The sequence below is a fragment of the Amphiprion ocellaris genome, chromosome 18 (assembly GCF_022539595.1).
Source record: "Amphiprion ocellaris isolate individual 3 ecotype Okinawa chromosome 18, ASM2253959v1, whole genome shotgun sequence".
In the NCBI taxonomy this organism is placed as follows: domain Eukaryota; kingdom Metazoa; phylum Chordata; class Actinopteri; family Pomacentridae; genus Amphiprion; species Amphiprion ocellaris.
The window spans coordinates 3,891,274-3,911,050 of NC_072783.1; the positions used below are offsets into that span (position 1 = coordinate 3,891,274).

The 19,777-nt window shown below is 41.1% G+C and overlaps 1 protein-coding gene across 2 annotated transcripts in view; it reads left to right on the forward strand.

Annotated features, from left to right (window-relative positions):
- Positions 1–19,777, forward strand: part of skap1 (src kinase associated phosphoprotein 1) — a 31,672-nt gene that overhangs the window by 3,538 nt on the left and 8,357 nt on the right. For both annotated transcript variants that reach the window (XM_023298632.3, XM_055004612.1), the window contains exons 4-13: positions 178–283; positions 859–884; positions 1,052–1,159; positions 13,631–13,711; positions 13,898–13,981; positions 14,068–14,192; positions 15,209–15,272; positions 16,748–16,948; positions 19,220–19,273; positions 19,359–19,468. In XM_023298632.3, coding sequence (XP_023154400.1) covers positions 178–283; positions 859–884; positions 1,052–1,159; positions 13,631–13,711; positions 13,898–13,981; positions 14,068–14,192; positions 15,209–15,272; positions 16,748–16,948; positions 19,220–19,273; positions 19,359–19,468 — 959 coding nt within the window. The remainder of the gene's footprint in view (positions 1–177; positions 284–858; positions 885–1,051; positions 1,160–13,630; positions 13,712–13,897; positions 13,982–14,067; positions 14,193–15,208; positions 15,273–16,747; positions 16,949–19,219; positions 19,274–19,358; positions 19,469–19,777) is intronic.

Genomic DNA, 19,777 nt, shown 5'->3' on the forward strand with positions numbered 1-19,777 from the left:
TCTGCAGCACCAGGTTATATTTTCATCTTCATAAATACTTATTTGTATTTACGTACTTATTTGTGTGACACAGTCAGCACTATTCAGTTTAAATGCTTCAGACTTTTCTTTAGCTTGTGCCCCTGAAGAGTCCTCATGTCATGAAAGCACTACTTGCATCGTGTTTGCTCTCCTCAGACTGCGAGCTGTTTGTGTTGGACATCCTTCAAGATGAGAACCTGAGTGAAAATGCTGAAGAGACACGACAGGTCTTACTGAATAACTTCAGGGTCGTCCATGCACGGTAGGATTTTTAACCCCGTTAAATCTGAACCACAGAAACCTACTTTGCTGCCAAAGCGGCTCATTGTAACTCATGACACCATTATCTAACTTTTGCTGTTAATACCACACAAAACCCTTAATTGTTGCTGTAATTGCTTTAAACACAGTTTGCAGAATTACATTTGAAGGAACTCATTTAGCCTAATGGTGTCACCTTCAAGACTTCATTCTTGCTCTTATTTATTATTATTAAAAGTTTTTAAAGATCTCATGGAATAATCTTTTTTTGATTGGGACAATTTAATTTTAATGTGATTTAATTTCCAAGCATGAGGAACAGTCCGTGAACCCAATAAATGAAACTCTTGCAGGAAGCTTTGTAGTTTACTCCGGAAGCTGGTATTGCTTGCACTGCATGACAAGAAGGCTCAAGTTCTGGTGCAGAAAAATTGTGGTTTTGTGGCTTTCTGTGCAGGAAACAATTACTGAATCGTAGAAGCAAAGCTGGAGTTGAGGTGTTAGTAACAAGAAAGAACAGAAAACTTTGCAGTTCAGTGCAAAAGATTTAGATTTGTGCTTGTTTTTATTTCACAGAAACCCTCAGGAATTCCCCTTAAGACGTAAGTAAAATGTCTCTAAACAATCTTCATCCATTTGTGTTGATACAGTATTAGGGAGAGGATTATATATAGAGATATAGTCCTCACAGTCTTTTCTTACATGGCTCACTTTCTGCCATTTGTTCTGTCTCTCTATTTCCCACACATACATGTTTTTACACACTCAGCGGAGTTCAGGGATGAAGATGGTTCCGATGACAACCGCAGTTCCAGTCTTGGTCGCTCTGCTCCATCAGACGATGCCTCCGACTACCAGGATGATGGAGTCCCGGATTGTAAGTCCACATTAGTGCCGATTCTGACTCTCTCTGTGTGTTTGTGTGTGTGATCTTTGGCTATTTGCGCAATGCAGAGATCTGAGCTCAAAAAGGCCTAATTATAAATGTATCTGTCTGTGCACGGCAAAGCAGCACTAATGGCTTTTTCTTCACAGCAACACTTGACAAAACATTTCTGAATTTGAGCAGGCAAGACAGTCTACTTTTAGCAGGCACAAAAGGGTGAAATTTCAACCGAGAAAAGGCACGTCTATATTGTCCTTATGAACATGTGTTTTCACTGAAAGGCTACAGCGTGTGAAGAATTCTGCACCGACAAAGAAAAAAGCAAAAAGGAGGAGTCAGTGTCACTGAAGACAATGCCGTATTCCTCTGAGAAAACTACAGTTTTAACACACACCTACACCTCGCCACAGGAAGCGCAGGTGGACCAGTTTGCTGGATATTATTGCTCACCCTCTTAATTTGACAAAACAGACCACATCTGTGAAATTTCCCTCCCTGCTGGCCTCCTGCCTCTCTGCCCAGCTCCTCCTCCTCTTTCCAGTGTGCAGGTAGGCCATCCTGGTGCTGGAGAAAGGAGGGCTGGTGGTTCACCAAGACCTGAATGGTGACCTAGAGCTCCCTCCAGTGGCAGATCCTCCACTATCCTCCCCCAGTCCACACATACATGGACGCATGGAGGCGGCCCACACAGAGAGGAGGCTTTGTAGCTGCAGGCTAATGCAATGATTGATTGACCCCGAGCCCCTCTATTCTTTCACAACCGGGTTTGAAATACAACACTGTACCTGAGGGGCCATGTGCGTTCCATCCCTCTCTCCTTTTATCAATCTTTCCTTCTATCTTTCTCTCTCGGACTTGCCTCCCTCCCATTCAGACTTTTTTGTATTTCTGACTCTATGTGCCAGCTAATAGCCCTTGACGTGACATGCCGCAGGTGGGCATTATTGACTCGGCTGCCTCAGGTGCCAATCTCAACTCTTTTTTTGTGAGGTGAAGCTAAATTCATGTGGAATTTCCCAGTAAGAAAAAGGAATATTTCCAGTCATTTTGCTGTACCGGTAGTTAATGCCAGCTGGATAGAGTCAGTCCCTTTATTTGGACATGGTTTAATGAACTCTTCTGCCCACAGAAGACTAACTGCCGCTTTTTCCTCGGCAACTTCGGAAAAATAGAGAAAACAAATCATGGCAGATGGTGTGGAGAAGATAGACCACAATAAGACAAGACAATGATAATTCATTTTTTGAAATTGTTCATTTCGGTATAAACAAGAGGAGATTTCCTTTGGGAAACAAACAAAATCAAACTATAAAAATGCTTAAAAATTTGCCTTAAGGCTATAATGGTAACACGCCCAACCACAAACTGCGCCGTCTGTTACTGTGGAAAGCGGTGGCTGTTAAAACTCGAACACGGTGTCACGCCACTGTCTATGTTAAATGTGAGAAGTGGCTAATTATGCAGCAGAACCAGAATAGTCATATTTTTTTTTCCTTCTGTTTGCGTTTGGCTGTGAATATCTACAACTGATGCCGTTCGACTCTGTGTAGCTACACAGTCGGATCAATAATCATAACATTTGACTTTGTAAGAAAAATGTGCACCTCGCAGCGCTGCGTCTTTTATTGCTGGGAGACGGCGACCATGTTAGCATAGTGAATGGCCTGTGTCCTCACTGAAAGGCCATGCGGAGTTCATAGTTCATTCTCTGTTCACTGCCCTGCCAGCTGAAAGAAATGGCTCACACTTTTCTGCTGGGCGGTCTGTTTCAAGGGAAGAGGGAGTGTTTGTGGAAAATAATGACCTGACTGCTTAATGCAATCAGTGACATTTTAGGAGGAGCACTTACGCCGTGATGACACTGGCTTTATTTGAATTTTCTTTTATTCCTTGTAATGCACAAAAAAATTACAATGCCTTTGTTTTGAAAACGAACGATAACTTTGTGATTTAGACAGTAGTGTAAGAGGTGGAGTTTTTTTCTCTCTCTTGAGTTTAATTGTATCATTTTATTCAAGCCCACTGTCCACAATAGGGACTTTGTGACTCGGAGAATGTATTATCTGTGGTAATCGACTGCCTTGCCTTTCGCTGCTCTGTGTTCCCTAACCAGAGAGTGAGTGAGTGTGAAGTCGATGGCTGCTTTTACACGCAGGAGGAGCCTGTGCCGTTTGATTAGATGCGGTGGCCTGTTGTCTTCAGCGGACTGGGTGACACCAGATTTGTAATGGCTGACAGGAACAGATGGAGCCTCCATTGTTAGCCCGGGTGTCTGCATGGTAATGTGAACTGAGTTTCACCCGACGACCGCACCGGTGACCTGACCGCGCCTGCAGCCTCACCCCAGCTTCGTCTGCCCCCTTTAGCACCCTGCACCTCGATGCTATTTGGAGCACAATTTCAGAATTTTTTTTCCCGCCCTCTTCCACCCCCACAATCACCCAACGCTCTGCCATTCCAGTACATTATGCAAACAAATATAGGCACAAAATTTCCCCCTCTGGCATGCAAAATCTCTTTAACATGCACATGCCCTCACACACACACACGCATGCACGCACGCACACACACACACACACACACACACACACACACACACACACACACACGCACGCACACACACACACATAAATAGACCTTGGGAGACAGCTGGAGATGTGGGGCTTTTAGCCCTGTCATGCTGTTTGCAGGTCAAGTTTACGAAGTCAGAATGGCCTGTTTGTTTTTCTTTGATTGGGGAGCACTGCTGGGCGCTCTGGGATGTTTGCTGGGAAGCTGCAGCGATGACAGAGCACTGCAGGAAGAGCTTTGTTTCAGGAGGCGTGCAGAAAAGATGGCGCATTCGATAGGTCTCCATCTTCTTCTTTGTGATCGGAATGATCCTATTATGATCTCCCATATAGTCCGCATTTACTCAGGTGTAGCCGTAGGCCCTCGGGATTTCATCTCAAAACTTAGATTCTGTGTCTGTGGTATGTTGAACCAGCTTTTATCTGATTCTGGTGTAGTTTAACTTTTTTTATGAAATGATCAGACATCCATTATATAAATTTACGATATATAATCTTGCATATTATCCTCACCTTTAGATTTGTTAGAAATGAGTTGCAGATAATTGAATGTGTCACGCAGGGCAACAGCTTTTTATTTTAATGTTTACTTCCTAAATTATAATTTAATTTTATTTGAAGTACATTAAAATAACAGGGACAACTGAAATGTTCTTGAGTTTAATTACCTAAGATTTAAAGTTTATTGTCACAGCAGACAAAGAAAAACAGCGTATCCTTCCAGTAAACGTTCAGCACTTTGACTTTTTTTATTTATATAAATTTTTCCTGCAATCGACAAATTGCTAAATTGACTAATAGACCCTGCTCTAAAGACAGGTGTGTCCTGATGTAAAGAATGCAGGAATGCGACTCCTGTCACTGATCACTGTGCTGCCCCAATTTCCTAAACCAATTACTGGCAATAGAATGCAGTAGGATAACCAATTTCAAGTTATGTCTCACTGTTGCCTGTTTCTCATTTGAATATGAGGGGCCAATGCACAGTAACAACATTATTACACACGGCTTGTAAATAGAATATTAAATCTAAAGTCTGTCATTTTGGCTGAAGCTGGTAGAAGCTATATAAAATGAAGTGTTTTTGAAGGGGTGCATGCCCGGGTCTCTTGGCAGTTGAAATAGAAAAAAACCCATGCCAGCTGACGGATTGATGCTCCATTAGGGGGTTAATCAGCAATGTTTAATTTGCCAACTGGCCCTTGTCTGTCTTTAGAGTCAAATGAAGTCATGGAGGAAGAGGAAGTTTGAATCACAGCGGAGCAAATACAGGCAAATGTTGAAGCTGAATAATCTACTTATTCTAGTTACTTTGCTTTTAAAAGCAGCACCTGGACAGTATTTGGAGTCTGACCTCCTTGCAGGTTTGTTGGCCTTTGGTCATGCTGTCTGCCCACTTACTGAACTTTTAACCTCTGGCCTCTTGCTTGGCCAACCTGTGACCCGTCTGCCTTCAGTCCAGGGTCTTGTGAAGGATCGCCCTTCGCTGTCACAAAACGCCCATCAGTCACCAAGTTTCTTTGGACTTGCTGATAGCTTCTACTGTATCTATCCGTCAGAATATCTGCCTGGAGATTCATTTTTCACCGCATTCATCGGTGTATGGATTTTGTGACATTTGGATAGCGGCTGCTCGTTTGCAAGGAAGCGAGGAATATGTTAATGACCTCCACTCTTCCTCATTCTCCTTCACTCTCCTCTCCTCCCTCACTTGCTGTCTGTGTGCTTTTCTAGAAAGACACACACACATTACGAGGCAGGAGCAGGCTCTGTGCATTGCTGCGACTGCTCGCCATCAGGGTTCAAAAGTTCACTCTATTCCCCTAGGGCTACTGTGCTGCTGCAGATGCTGATAGTCTTTTCTTTCTCCCTCTCTCCTGGCTGCCTTTCTTTCCCTCTCTCCCTTGCTGTTTACACTATTAATCTTGTACACTCTCTCTCACACACTCACTCACACAGCCTGGCAAGAAGAGAGCGGCTTGAAGGGGGGATTTGGACGTATTTAACCGAAGGGCATCCATCACTCTCATCTCCGGCTTCACCCCCACCAAAAGCCACACCGCGTAGTTTTCCTGCATCTTCCTGGTTTCGGCAAAGCCCTCTGATGCAGCTCTCCCCTCATTTGCTTTGTTTTATTGTTGCGCCGCATATAATTACATCCCTGCGTTGCCTCTGGTGCAGCGCCTGTGTTGAAACCCAGGGAAAACAGGCGAAGGTAAATGTGCAGCAGTCCATCTGTAAAGAGGCACATAGGCAGAATGCAAAGCGGGAAGCTGGGGCAGGGTGGCTCCTAATCTCCCCCAGAGCTGTCAATGTCACAGACAAATAGCAAAACTATCAGATGCGGCGGGTTCACCCAGAGGTTAGCGTTCCCAGGTACCTCCTGCATTCACTCCCTCTCGTTCTCCCCCTGCCTTGCAAATGAGAATTTGATTTTGCCCTCCACTGGAATCCATTTCTGGAGATGAATGAAGTTTCAATGCCAAGCCCAGGTGGCCCCGCTGATTTCTTAGGGAAATAAATGGAGATGGGAGAGATGTGTTGGCCTGTACACAGACAGTGACACGACGGCTCCCAATGCCTCTGGGATCCCTGTGTTTAATTGTTGCTGTAATGTAGCACTTTAAGGTCATTAACATGCCCTTGTGGAGTTATTTGAGGATGTTGAAGTTGCATCCCTCTTTACAACGGGATCTCTGCACGGCTGGGAGAAGTCGCCACTCTGTGTCTGTGCCAAGTGGGACAGGACTGCCGTGGGCTGGTATGCTGCTGGAAGATTGCTTATCTACAATGGTAATTTTTACCATTGATTTATAGCGGCCTTTGCTGTAAGTTAGTTTGTCTCTAAGAAATCAGAAGCCGGTCGATTGCAAACACATATTTATTGCAAAGGAACTTTGTTCTGTTTGGCAATATCAAGACTGCATTTAGTTTTATTTAAAAAATGCATTTAGATAATTAACTTCAAAACATAAATTCCCCACAGCACTAATCTCAATTAAAGTGACAGCATTTTATGAAATTAAATGTCAGGCTTAACCAAACATAATTTTTTTCTTTTTTAAATTTACTATATCAGGCTATTTTGCTTAATTGAATGTGTTCACTAATCGTAATCTTGGCTGCCCTGTGGTGAAACAGGAAAAATATGTGCAAACATAGTTTTACAATCATGTTGAGAAATACATTAATTAAATAGTCACTCTTGGTGTTTTAAATTATTTGTCATTCATTTGTATATTGTCAGAAAAGCAGTTTCAAAAGACTTGTGTGACAGTTACTGCCGTAAAAAGTGATTTACCTTTTCTGTGCGAATGAAGCACCGCAAAACTAACACAGTTTTGTTTTTTTTCCCCTTATTGTTATTTTTAAACAAATATGAAAGAATAGACAAAGAAAAAGTTGTGAAAAGTTTGTGAATTATTTTAAAAAGTTCAAACCTATTCTTACAATTATTATTTCATTATGACATTACTTGCTTGTATATTAACTGGTCACCACAATACTACATTTTAATTCAGTGATATACTGAATTAATAATTAAATTATTTATTTTAATGCAGCTATTTCAAAATGAAGCATGTTTTCTCCAGCGAATTAGCAAAGTAAAACAAAAGAATGGAACATATTCTAATCTGCCTCAAAAGGCCAAATCCAAATTAAATATTTCAGTCATACTTGTTTTGTGAAACACTGGATAAAATGTTCTAAAATAAAATGAAAAATGTTGCAGTATTTATTTGTTGGTCTTCTACAAAATCTAGAGGTAAAGTTTTAAACAAAATAAAATGTATTATGCCAATGAGAAAAAAATCCAAATTAATAATCTTCATTTTAGTATTAATTAATGAGAGCAGTTGTTTTTATTTTTGTGAATCCTGTTACATTAAGAAATACTATATATATATATATATATATATATATATATATATATATATATATATATATATATATATATATATAAATAAATAAAAAAAATTTGGTCATATAAAATTATTTAAATAAAAATGTCTATATTTTAAACAAAACACTGCATCAGATTTAAATAAAACACTGATTTCAATCAGCATTTGTCCTTATTTTCCCTTGAAAAGTAATTATTTGTCTGTAGCACCTGTTGCCCAAAGGACCCGCTGGTGATTTATGAAAGGAGCCAAATAATAGCAGCATCATATAATTATTTATTGACATAATATGTAACTGCAGTGACTATAAAATAAGAGCGATTTATATAAAATGGTAATACGTGTGAAATATTGCTCAGAAAGCTCACTGCCATGCCGTGGTTCATAGTAAAATTATATTTAAAGCATTTAAGTGGAAATAACAGTAGCATTTTAAAGGTGCAATAACTGCATATTCAGAGGGCAAGTGTGTTGATTTTTTTGTTGAGTGTTTCCCTCCAGGCTCTGTTGTTGGCTGTGTTATATCCCATTTTTATCGCAGATATGCAGGCTCCTCTGTGGGCCCAAACTCCTCCATTGTTGGTATTTATATTCTTACTACTGTTTTTTTTTTGTCTCTGTCAGTGAAGCAGCTGAAAACCATCCCCAGCGATTAGAGGATCATTGTATCTGCAGTTAAGCATTTGAATAGTGGTAGTAAATCTAGAAAAGGGAAATTCAGGGTCGCTGTAGACGCTGCTTATGGCTGCCCAGGGGGAAGCCGATGTCACATAGTAAATTTAGCCTCTTAGTGTCTTTACAGTGGCCGGCCTGTGATGTTTGAATGTATGAATCGAGGAAAACGCAGTTTAGAATGACTTGGTATCTTTTCCTTTGTGGAGGCACAGAAATGTCTTTTTTCCTCCAAATTGCATGAAGTGTAACAGACATACTAGACATCTCTGCTTCACATTATAGATGCAATCTAACTGAATTTCCAGGAATCATTTAAGAAGTGTGATAAAATATTTACCACATCATTTCCGTGTATGTTAAACTTTTTACTCTGTCCTGTTGAAGGCTTCGCTCGGTCGTAACGCTTTTATCTCACGTCAGATTTATTGTTTAACCTGATTGACATCTTTGATCAAAAAGAAAAAAAAAAAAACCTTAATCACTTCTGCATAAATTCCCGGCCCCATTAAAGATTATTAGACGGTGATGCAGGCATCATGCAGCCTGATATAATGCACTGCATGTTTTCTTTGGTTCAAACACATGCATTAGGAGGTTCTAAACATGGTTTATGTATCGATGACTGACGTCCTAATCAAATCAGGGGGAGGGAAGGAGGGCAGGGAAGACATTCTGCCCTTAACCTCAGAGCCTCTCAGTCTCTCTCCTCCCTTCTGACGGCCGCCTCGCTGGAGGGACGTGCAGCGAAGGCCTCCTACTGTAATGAGGAAAAATGTATCAATTTAGCTTGGCCTGTGCGCAGATTGAGCGCCGGGTGGGTGAAGGTGCACTTAGTGAATCCTTTTTCCTAATCAAGGACAGTATCGAAGAGGATTGTTCGCTCCGTCTGTAGAATCAGCAGCAGCATTCCTCCCCGCAGCCCCCTCAGGGCCGGGGAGCCTCTTTCTGCCTTCTGTTTCACCTCATCAGCAGAGTTCACACGGGGGTCAGGTCCTGCCCCCTGATGCTGCATTCAATGCAATACCTCTTGCATCGAAAGGCGCTGTGAAAGCCCCCGCGCTCAAGGACTAAGCAGAGGAGAAAGAAAACATATGATAACTTTCTGATCTTAATTTCTACCTGTACTTCGAGGGGGTCACCTCTGCACACAGACTATTAATCCCATTAACTCACCACTTACCTCATAGTAGCAATAAATACTCTGATTTACCTGCAGTATATTGTTTTTCTCTGCACCTCTGGATTGAAAATTAAAAATCATGATATAGTTCATCAATTATAACTGATGTCATGCGTCAAAGATCCAGCTGAAAGTCTAATTGAGAATTTTTATTCTGAATTTCAGGTGTTTTTTCTGCACCTCTGGATTGAAAAGTAACAATCATGCTATAGTTTTTTTTTTTTTAACTCAATCCAGTCATGAGGAATGTCAAAGATTCAACTGAAAGTCCAATTTTTATAGGATTTGTTGGCAGGTTGATGTCAGAGATTAAAAGCAAGACGCCCGTGAACTGATGGCAGAAACTTGTTTGCCTCGTCATTTGTAATAGAAAACAGAACATCTTTGGGCTGTTGGCTGGACAGAAAAATCAGTTTGAATCTGTTAACTTTGGCTTAGTTTTTCACATTTTCGGACTTTTATCGGCCAAAAGATTAATTTGTAATCAAGAAATAACAGACAAATTAATTCAAACTGAAAATAATCATTAGTTGCGGCCCTAAAGTCGATAAATCAGAGCTGATACAGTAAAAATAAATTAAACGAAACTCAAAAAGAGCTGCTAAAGAACAGGCACATGTAGCACACATGACAAGCAAAAGTACAAATACACAAATGAAGGCTTTCAGGTTAACTAAAAGAATAGAGCAGGCATGTAAGGCCAACAATATTAAACATCACAGAGTTATAGTGTTGATGGGCAGGGCGAAATATTCTCAGCTAATGAGTATTTTAATGTCTTTCCAAACATTTTGTCGACAGTCTTCATATTTAAGCAAAACGGCAAGTCAAAATTTGAAAACAGCCCTGAATCGCAATTTTTATGAGTCATATTTTTTTCTGTTAAAGGGCTTTTTGCTCTCATCTCACGGCGTTTCTCTCCATGTGACTGTCCAAATTAAATGTTATAGCTGGGGATGCAGTAGTGGTTCAGCCCGAAGCCTCTGGAAGTTTTCCTGCTGGGACCGAATCCTGCCAGTGCTGCCGCTTCTCTCTGCCATCTCCAAGAAAACACGCTAAAGGGAGCTCTCACTTTGCGTCAACATTTCCATCTTCTGCAGCACCATCAACATCTCTGGTGCATTTTTGTGTTTTCATAACATCTTTGTTGCATTATGACCACCGTTAGATGTAATGTAACATATTAGTCCTCACACCCTACCATTTCCCTTCATTTTGATTCACTCTCTATCCAGCCTTTGATTGACTTTCAGCCTAACTAAAGTGGATTTTAATGAGAGAATACATTAACTCCCTCTGGTCATGCTAACATAAATCAGCCTTTTCTTGCGGGATCAACTGCTGAGCTCATAACACCATGCTGAGAGAGTGTGAATAACCAAATGAGAGATTGCGGCTGTGGCAAACCGCTGGCAGCTCAGATGCATTGTTGTGTATCCCTTCCGAGTTTAACACAAGTTCAGGACAGCAACGGAGAGCTTCTCAGCACACGGGTCATCCTGCTTATGGAAATGTTCCTTTTGTCGGGATCAGTTAAACACATATCTCTGGTCAATTTCTATTGATTATTCCCCTCCATTTGGAAATGGGGCGACTCGAATCTTTTCTCGCTGATGACCACTGAGAGCCGTTAGATTCAGTTAGTGCGGCCCGTAGCAACTCCTCACCTTGATTTACGAAACACGGGATGAGTCTCTAACATCACATCTATCTGCTTCTCTTTGTTGGTAATTGCACTCAGCTAAATAGGTTATGCTGAAATATCAATAAATTGCCATCAAATTAATGTCAATACCAAAGCTGTGGATGGTGCTAATTAAAACGCAAAAGGGATGAAAATGAAGTCATGGCATTGCCCTGAATAATTGATAACGCAATTTATGATTTTTATGAAAGAGTGCCGTCTGTCTGCGACTTTGATGAGGCCTTAATTAGATGCATTAATGTGTCTCTCTGTGCCTCTGCTCTAACTCTAAACTCAAACACCATGATGGTTTTGGGGTTTTTTAATGCTCTAAATTACACATTTTCAAATAACATTACCTCTGAATATCCACTTAAAATAGCATCGGTCCCAAAGAGGTGTTAGTGTGTAATTTTCATTAAAGGAGGCATTGTTAACTCAGGACCAATCACGTTCTGCTTTTGTTTAGGGTGGGATCAAGGATTTGTGCAAGAAGCATTAAACCGGCGAGATGCTTTTAGGCTGTGCTGCTACCCTGTGGAAGAATCCAGAACTATTGTGTGCATGTTTCACTACAGTGCATGTGTCCAGCCGTGTTTAAGAATCATACAAAGGACAGTCAAGTGAGGTCAGGTCACCTGGCGTTAAAGTGTTAAGCACGCATGAATGTGTAATGTTTATTGACTCAGGCAGATCAGAGTGATCCTGTGTTGATTTTGTACCTCCTCATCTATTAGGCGGGCTCGACCTTTGGGATAAATGAAGAGCGAGGAAGGCAGACGGATGAGGGGATTAGAAGTGGGCCGCAACAGGGAAGCAGGTCCCGAAAAAAAATGGACAGACTGCCGGCGGATAAATGAGGTGGAGGAGCATAATGACCGCTGTTTGTTATGATGTACTGAATCAGGTTCTCTTTGACAAAACAGTCCTTAGCACCTCTGTATTTATAGTGTCACCGGTCAGTCCATCCACAAAGGCAGGCTGATGATATGTGAGCGTGTTAGTGCTGTGAGGTGTCTGGGGCTCTGCTCTGGAATGACCCGCTCATCTGTCAGGACCACAAGCCGAAGCAGTGCGGGGTTATCGGATCACACGCTGGTTTGTTGTGAACCTAAATCTCTGGAATGTTAGCCAAGCAAACAAGCAACATCAGCTTTATTTAGCTTCAGACACAATCCACTGAGAAAAGACTGTAAGCAGCAACTTTCAGAGAGTGCATCACAGTTGGAGTGGACATTCAGTCGGCTCCAAAGCCCACTCGGTTTTCAGATTTTTTTTTTTTTTTTGTGAATGAGACAGAGGTTTTCTGTTTGTCTAATGCTGGGGGATGCTCTTTGTTTAAGCAAGAGGAGCCAGTTGTGGGATGACATGTTTGGTTTTTCCCAGCAGTTAAGCAGGCTCTCTCTCAGGGGGGATGGACTCCAGGCATTCCCCTTGTCATCGGCGCTTTGAATGGAGGTGTCACACTGTGTTACTTGTGTAAATGATCTTTAAATTGTTCCTATCTTCCACTCTAAAAAAAGCCAGTCCCCGCTCGTCGTATGTTTCCTTTTCCCCCCTGAAAGACCCGATGCCAGTTGACTAATGAACACGTAGAAAAGCCAGGTACTCATGTTGAAACACATGGTAGAAGATGGCCCTAGAGGCTGCCCAGGAGTCAAGTTCCCTTCTAATAGCTCAAGACTAGAAAATGGGACACAACCAGATTTTTTGATAGAACTTCAACTCTAACTTCAACGTGGAACAGCTGCTTAAAATCGAATCTCTTAAGGCAACCTGCTGTGGAGTGGTGAAAGCTGCAACGTCCCTGGTTAGATTCCAGCTGTACTGTAACAGGGAAAATGCCAAACAAGTGATCTCAAAGCTACATCTCCACCACACTAGTGACACAGTCGGCTGAAGGCTACGTTAAGTGCATTTTTGCATCGCCCAACTACCGCACTAATCAACTTAAGGCTCTCAAGTTGTGCTCTTGTCCTATCATGTTTAAAATTTGACTTTGCAAATTGAAGAGAGATGTTGGATTCCCACAGGAAGGTTGCTCTCATTAAATTGCAATGTGAGCAGATGAATGGACTGCAGCGCTCAGCAGCACTGTAGAAGTATTGATCCCAGTTTGCTAAAGCCTTGCAGGGATGTATTTGATCCACAGGGTTGGAGACTATATTCTGACGTGTGTTTGTGTGTGTATGTTGTTGTCTTAGGGATTAAGAAAGTTTAAGCGTAGCTTATTAGAAGTTAGTGCTGAAACAATTCATTTATTAATTAATTTGTTGATTAACAAAAGCAGTTTCAGTCATTTATCCAGAAAAAATGCCAAACTTTAAGCGATTTGAGCTCTCATTTTTGCAGATTTGCTGCTTTTCTCTGCTGTTCATATGATTATAACTTGTGTTTTGTATTGTAAACAAGGCAAGAGAAGTAATTTGAATGTGCTTGTGTTGGTAGACTTTGGTGACATCCCTCCTGTGGCAGCTCAGGACCTCAGCAACATCTTGAAGCAAGGCTATCTGGAAAAGAAACGAAAAGGTATAACAGCAAATAGATAAGAGTGCTAGATAGGTGAAGTGAGTGCAATTTCTAGAAAATGTCCAATGAATTTGTGCATCATTTTGCATTTGTCCCATATTTGCTCTAATTTCTATATAAACAAATCAGCTGCGTATGAATAATTTTCCATTTTGGTGTGTTTTCATTGTGCATTTTTGTCTTTAGACCACAGCTTCTTCGGCTCAGAGTGGCAGAAGCGATGGTGCGTCCTGAACAATTCGATATTCTACTACTTTGGAAGTGACAAAGGTTTGTTTGAAATGCTGGCATACAGAAATATTACAGCTACGTCAGCCTGCATCAGATAACATCATACCGTGTCTCTCTCCTTACAGATAAACAGCAGAAGGGTTCATTTTATATCAACGAGTACAACGTAGAGCTGGTGACCAACCTGAGGAAAGACTCGAAGAAAAATGCCTGTTTTGAGTTCACTGCGCCTGGACGACGGGCCTTCCAGGTCTGTATTACCACAACTAAATGTATGTGTTTGTTAATTCAAATAAAATTATATCCTGTAGTTTCATAGTTTCTATTTTTAAAACAATAAAATAGTTTTTGAGGCTGTAAGAGTGTAAATAAATACAATCTTTAAATGTATTATAGCCCACTTGACACATCTACTTTGACCTTATCACAGAAATTTTAATATCTGTGCATGCTGTCCAGTGTATTGCAGTAAAGAAATGTTAAAGACAGTGTGTGTTTGAGGCAATTTAGAAACCATTTCAACCATACACCCTGTAGTTGACAAGTTTTTACTATAAAACCCTCAAGCTCAGTGCATCTCTTAGTTACAGTTCATTAAAAGAAAAACTAATGGAAAGGCTCCTTATGAAAACTTTATACAATATGTGATTATGTTGATAAATGCAAAAGTAAACCAGCAACTATTTCGACAGTCATGTGAATTTGTTTTCTAATTTCACTGTAGTAATAATTGAAGATTTCTGGAATTTGGTATTTTCATCAGACAAACAGAAATTGGGCGTCAGGAAATTGTGATGATGATTTTGTAAAATATTTTTTAGAACTGCTTTCCTTTAATGAACCAAACAGTTAATAAAAATAACAAAAGAGTAAAATAATTATTAAAGTATTACTATGTTTTTAAAAAAACTGCAATATATTGTTATCTGTCTGTCTTACATTATTTATTGGGTTCAAAACTCCAGTGTCAGCCAGGCTTTAATGAAAATCTTTTTGGAAAACATTTTATTCATTAGCAGGCACATTGGCAGACACTGTTTTCCCACTCAGTACAATTTAATGTGTCTTAATTAAACATTTAAAATTATTACAGATCATAATTTGATAGGTATTTTAAATAAGAGGCTGTTTCTATTTGTTCTTTTTCTCCTCTTTATTAGACGGCTGGAAATAGATTTGATCAATGCCTCAATGATTAAAAGTCTGCACGTATAAATGCTTAGATGCGATAATAATCACGGTATTATTGCCTCTCTCTCCCTTCAGTTCACTGCCAGCAGCCCTCAAGAGGCCAGAGAATGGGTGAACCAAATCAAATTTGTACTTACAGGTAAGCCAGCATCTCTTTTCGCCTATTGCATGTCACGTTTTTTCAGAAAAACAATCCCTGCTTTATATCTCCTCCCTTTCTCTGTAAAGGGCTTAAGGACAGAGAATGTCATATCAGATTGTACAGCCTTTTAAGAAAGATAAGTATTGGCCTGTGTAAATAAAACTGACTCGAGCTGACTTTTTAACAGGAAAATACAGTTAAAGCAGTATAAACCTTCTAGCATTCTTTTTTCTCAATTTCCTACTAAAGTTTTTTTTGAGGGGCAGAAAGGTCAGAAGTGCGAGGGGGCCCTTTATCATCCCTGACTCATATAAAAACCACCTGATCCATCACTAACTGCGCAGCCAAGAGTCCTGAATCTCCCCATTCGGCATGTCACCCGCCGTGTCATGTGCACCATCATGTAGCTCTAGTTCTAGTCCTCCACCACCCCACTCCTCCCCTAACCCTCCTACCGAATTCCAACTTACAGGAAATTGATTGGTAGATGTTCTGGTTATCCTCCAGTGACATTGATTTCTGCTTGGCTGCTGGTGTACGGCCGAGGACCTGATACCCTGTGTTGCAGTGGCCAGTCGCCTGCAATGAGACAGCTCCTCCATCTGAGCGAGCAGTCGTGCCTCGTCTACTCTAAAATGGGCTCGGGCCGGGCCACTGATTTGCGGGAAGTAACAGACACTCTGCAGTTTGTCTTACTTCCATCCAGCACAGTTTTTACTACAAAATACAGTCTGATCCGGAGCTTGTAGATGATTATTTATCCTCTTAACCTTCGGATTCACCTGAGAACGAGGCAGACTTTTTGCAAAATGCTCTGTCATTTTTATGTGTGTGTGTTCTCTTGGTTTCAAGAACTTTAAGCAAATTCTGAAGGCATTTTAACTCAGATTTAAGGGAAGAAAAACAGAACGGTATGATTTGTTAAAAGATTAATAATTTGCAAGACCAACAGACAACACAAAGTGCATCTAATAAAAAGAAAGCATAAAAGAAACATGGGAAAGATGTGAAAGTTAGGGGCACAGCTGGATCCAAAACTGCAAAGAGTTTAGAATTAGCAATTCAAATTTGGCAACAGTTCAGTTATTTGTCAAACAAAAGGGCCAAACATTTTCTTCTCTGTTTTTATTTCATTCTAAACAATCATTTTTTCTAAGTTAGAATTTCTATACAGCATGAAAATGGCTGTTTTTCACTATTTCTGACATTTAAAAATGTCAACAATTTATTGCTTAATCAAAATGAAATTATATCTACTGATAGCTAATGAAAATAAAAGCTATTTCCAGCTCAAGGCTCCAGTGTTTGCCTCTGCTGCTACACGGACACGTGTCTTAGCCTGTTGTGCAGCGAGGACCCTTCCAACATTTCTCTTACTTTACCTTTTAATGCATGTCTCTGTATTTTGTGCCACGCTGTGCTCCATCTTGATGCTAACACTGCCTATCACGTCGTCTCTGCTTCCCTCGTAGATCTCAGCTCCAGCTTCATCCCTTTCGATGACGAGGAGGAGGAGGAGGAGGAAGAGGAGGAGACCTACGATGACATTGAGGGGGCGGCAGGTTCTGCAGCTCCTCGGCCGGCCCAGGCCTCCCAGAGCCGGGGAGGAGGGCAGGAGACGGGGGAGGTCGAGGAGGAGGAGGACGACGAGGATATCTACGAGGAGCTACCAGGTATGAGGATGTGGGCACCTCGCATGCAGAGCACTCACACAGATAAATAGGCAGGAAGGCGCTGCACCCACAGACCCTCATCATACTCAGTCAGACAAATAGACACTCTGAGTCACACACTCTCAAACCCTGAGGGGATTTTTTTTGCAACAAGAAATATTTGTGATCTCCCCTGGCTGTGAAATTTGTGTTGCCAGGTGCTTCCTTATCACCACAACGCCCAGAATGATCACTCATTTTAAATCAAGCAACACTAATAAGCTTGTCAGCACTGTGGCGGCCGCTGCAGAGCCACACAGGACAGGAAGGGGAAGATTCACTTACACTGACTCGAAATCTGCTTCCCCTGGTCTCCCTCCTTATCTCTCTGAACAGTGATGTTGTTGAAATCAGCGAGAGCCGGGCAGTTTCGAATGCTCTGTCATAGAACGTCCAATTAGCTAATGTTGCCAGGCAACAAATAGCCCACAATTCAATCCACTAAGCAGAGTTTTGGCTAAAATTGCCTAGCAACAGCAATTTAGTTGAAAGGAAGTAAAAACTGCATCTCTCAGGGCTTAAAATAGTTCTGGAGCTCTTAATGTCACATCTTTAATAGAAATTAGAGTTTGACTGACGAGACCCCAAAAACAGTGTGTGTGAGTTTCTACCGAAGGAGAGACAGTCCCATGTGTCAGGGTGGCTACAAGATCCACAAGAAGGACAAAAGGGGTGATCCGATCTTCTCAGGGCCGTCGTCCATCACTCTTTCTATTAAATAAGATACATCAAGATTCTGTTTCACTCAGTGAGTACATTACCTTTGCCAAAATCAGTGGTGAGAGGGGAATCAGTCTTCAAACTGTCACGCCAGCGTTCAAAGCCATCTGGGAAGAGGTACAGACCCTGACCACAGATGGCATATCGAATGACGGGCTCTTTCGTTCACTTTCTCACCCCTTCACTTATCAATCACTCTGCACCTCACTGTGCTCACTTACAGCTTTTACACAGTGATTAGAGACTGCTACATTATTAGGCTTTTTTTTTTAACAGGATCGAGGAAAGCTGACATTTGTTTTTATTTAAAGAATCTTCCTTTCTCAACAAATACAAATAATCCCACTTAGTGTACTCCCTCCTTCCTTTGCTTATTTAAATAGTACACATAAATGTTGAAAATGACACTGCAAAACTTGTCATTCAAGTTTTTTATCCTGAAATTGTCAGCAGTAAACACCTAGATATTGTAAGAATTTGCAGAAATTGCGTCATTGACTGCAATTTTTACAGGTTTTTTTTAAAGCGCTTGGTGCTGATGACTGATTTTATTGACTGGAAAATTAAATCACTTTGATATAGAAAGCGTTGGCCCATAGCGGTGGCCTCTTGAGGGAATGATGCTCCTCTCTGCTGCAGTTGAAGAAAACTGAACAAATGTTCGAACCCGCAGCAAATAAATTGCTTTTTTTCCCACTCTTTTGGTGTTGCACAGCAAGCTTTTTTAAGGAATGCAAATGATTATGTGTGGTGTTTGAAAAAGAAAATACAGGAAACTTCATGGTTTCAAATGCAAACTGTGCACACGACTGCAAATATGCATGTGGACGTCCAGTGTGTGTGTGTGTGTGTGTGTGTGTGTGTGTGTGTGTGTGTGTGTGTGTGTGTGTGTGTGTGTGTGTGTGTGTGTGTGTGTGTGTGTGTGTCGTCTTTCCTGCTCTTCCTGGAAGCAGAGGCGCAGGTTGTGCTGGAAGGTGGATAGTGTTGCTGGGTTGTGGCATTGCTGTCAGCCCGCTAGTGTTAAGGATGGATGTGGGAGACGGAGGGCAGGCATATCACCGTGTCACCTCTCAGACCACCGGGTGCCACGCCCCGCAGTCAATGACACGTCCGCCTCTGCATGCCTTAAAAACGGCCTCTTCCTTCCTTTCTTAACTGCCTGGGGCTCTGATGAATGTGAACAAATTGATCGTCAGTCTGCTTAAAGACAAATTAAAATCTCACGTCATGAGGAGATTCATCAGGGATTTGCTGATGACCCTTTTTATTCATTTTTTGTTTGTCTTATTCTATCATTTTTCTTTTTGTTTTTTTTTTTTACTGGGCATTTGTCCTTAATGTGTGAGGCAAAAATAAATTATTTCTTGAAAGAGTCACACTCTTAGCAGGTAATGTTTCATGTCGCTGTTTTGCAGCCAAAGTTGTGTCATTCGGTTATTAATTAATTGAATAAATATGAATTAAAATGTTAGACTGCTCTTTCACAAATATCATTTTGCTTTGTGTTTATAGAAGAGGATTTTCTAGGCCCATCGGATGAAAGTGGTGACAACGACAAGAAACCAGGTCAGGATCTCGTCACAGACAATTCTGAGATTATTCCATCTTTGTGAGAACATCTTCGTTTGTTTAAATTTGTGTTTCCTCTCAGCTTCGTCAACAGATTATGCTAACTACTACCAGGGTTTATGGGACTGCCAGGCTGACGAGCCGGACGAGCTGGACTTCCAGAGAGGAGATCTCATCTACATCATCAGCAAGGTCAGCATCAGCACAAAACAAACCGAGAGGTTGTTTAAACTTTTCTCCAAATTCTGAGGTTTCTGGTCTCAATTCCACCAGTCAGTTCGATGACGATTACCGTTCTGCCGTTTACCTCAAATGGAAATCCATTCCTGATTGCACCCTTGACTCGAAGATATAATTACAGCAGTTTAGGATGAGTAAAATGAGTTGCAGACGTGTAAAATGCGTAATTATTTAAGGGTTAAACAACATCAACTCCAGTAATCACCACGTCCTCATTTACTCTCTGAACATGCTGATATCCCCAACAACTAAATTCCTCTG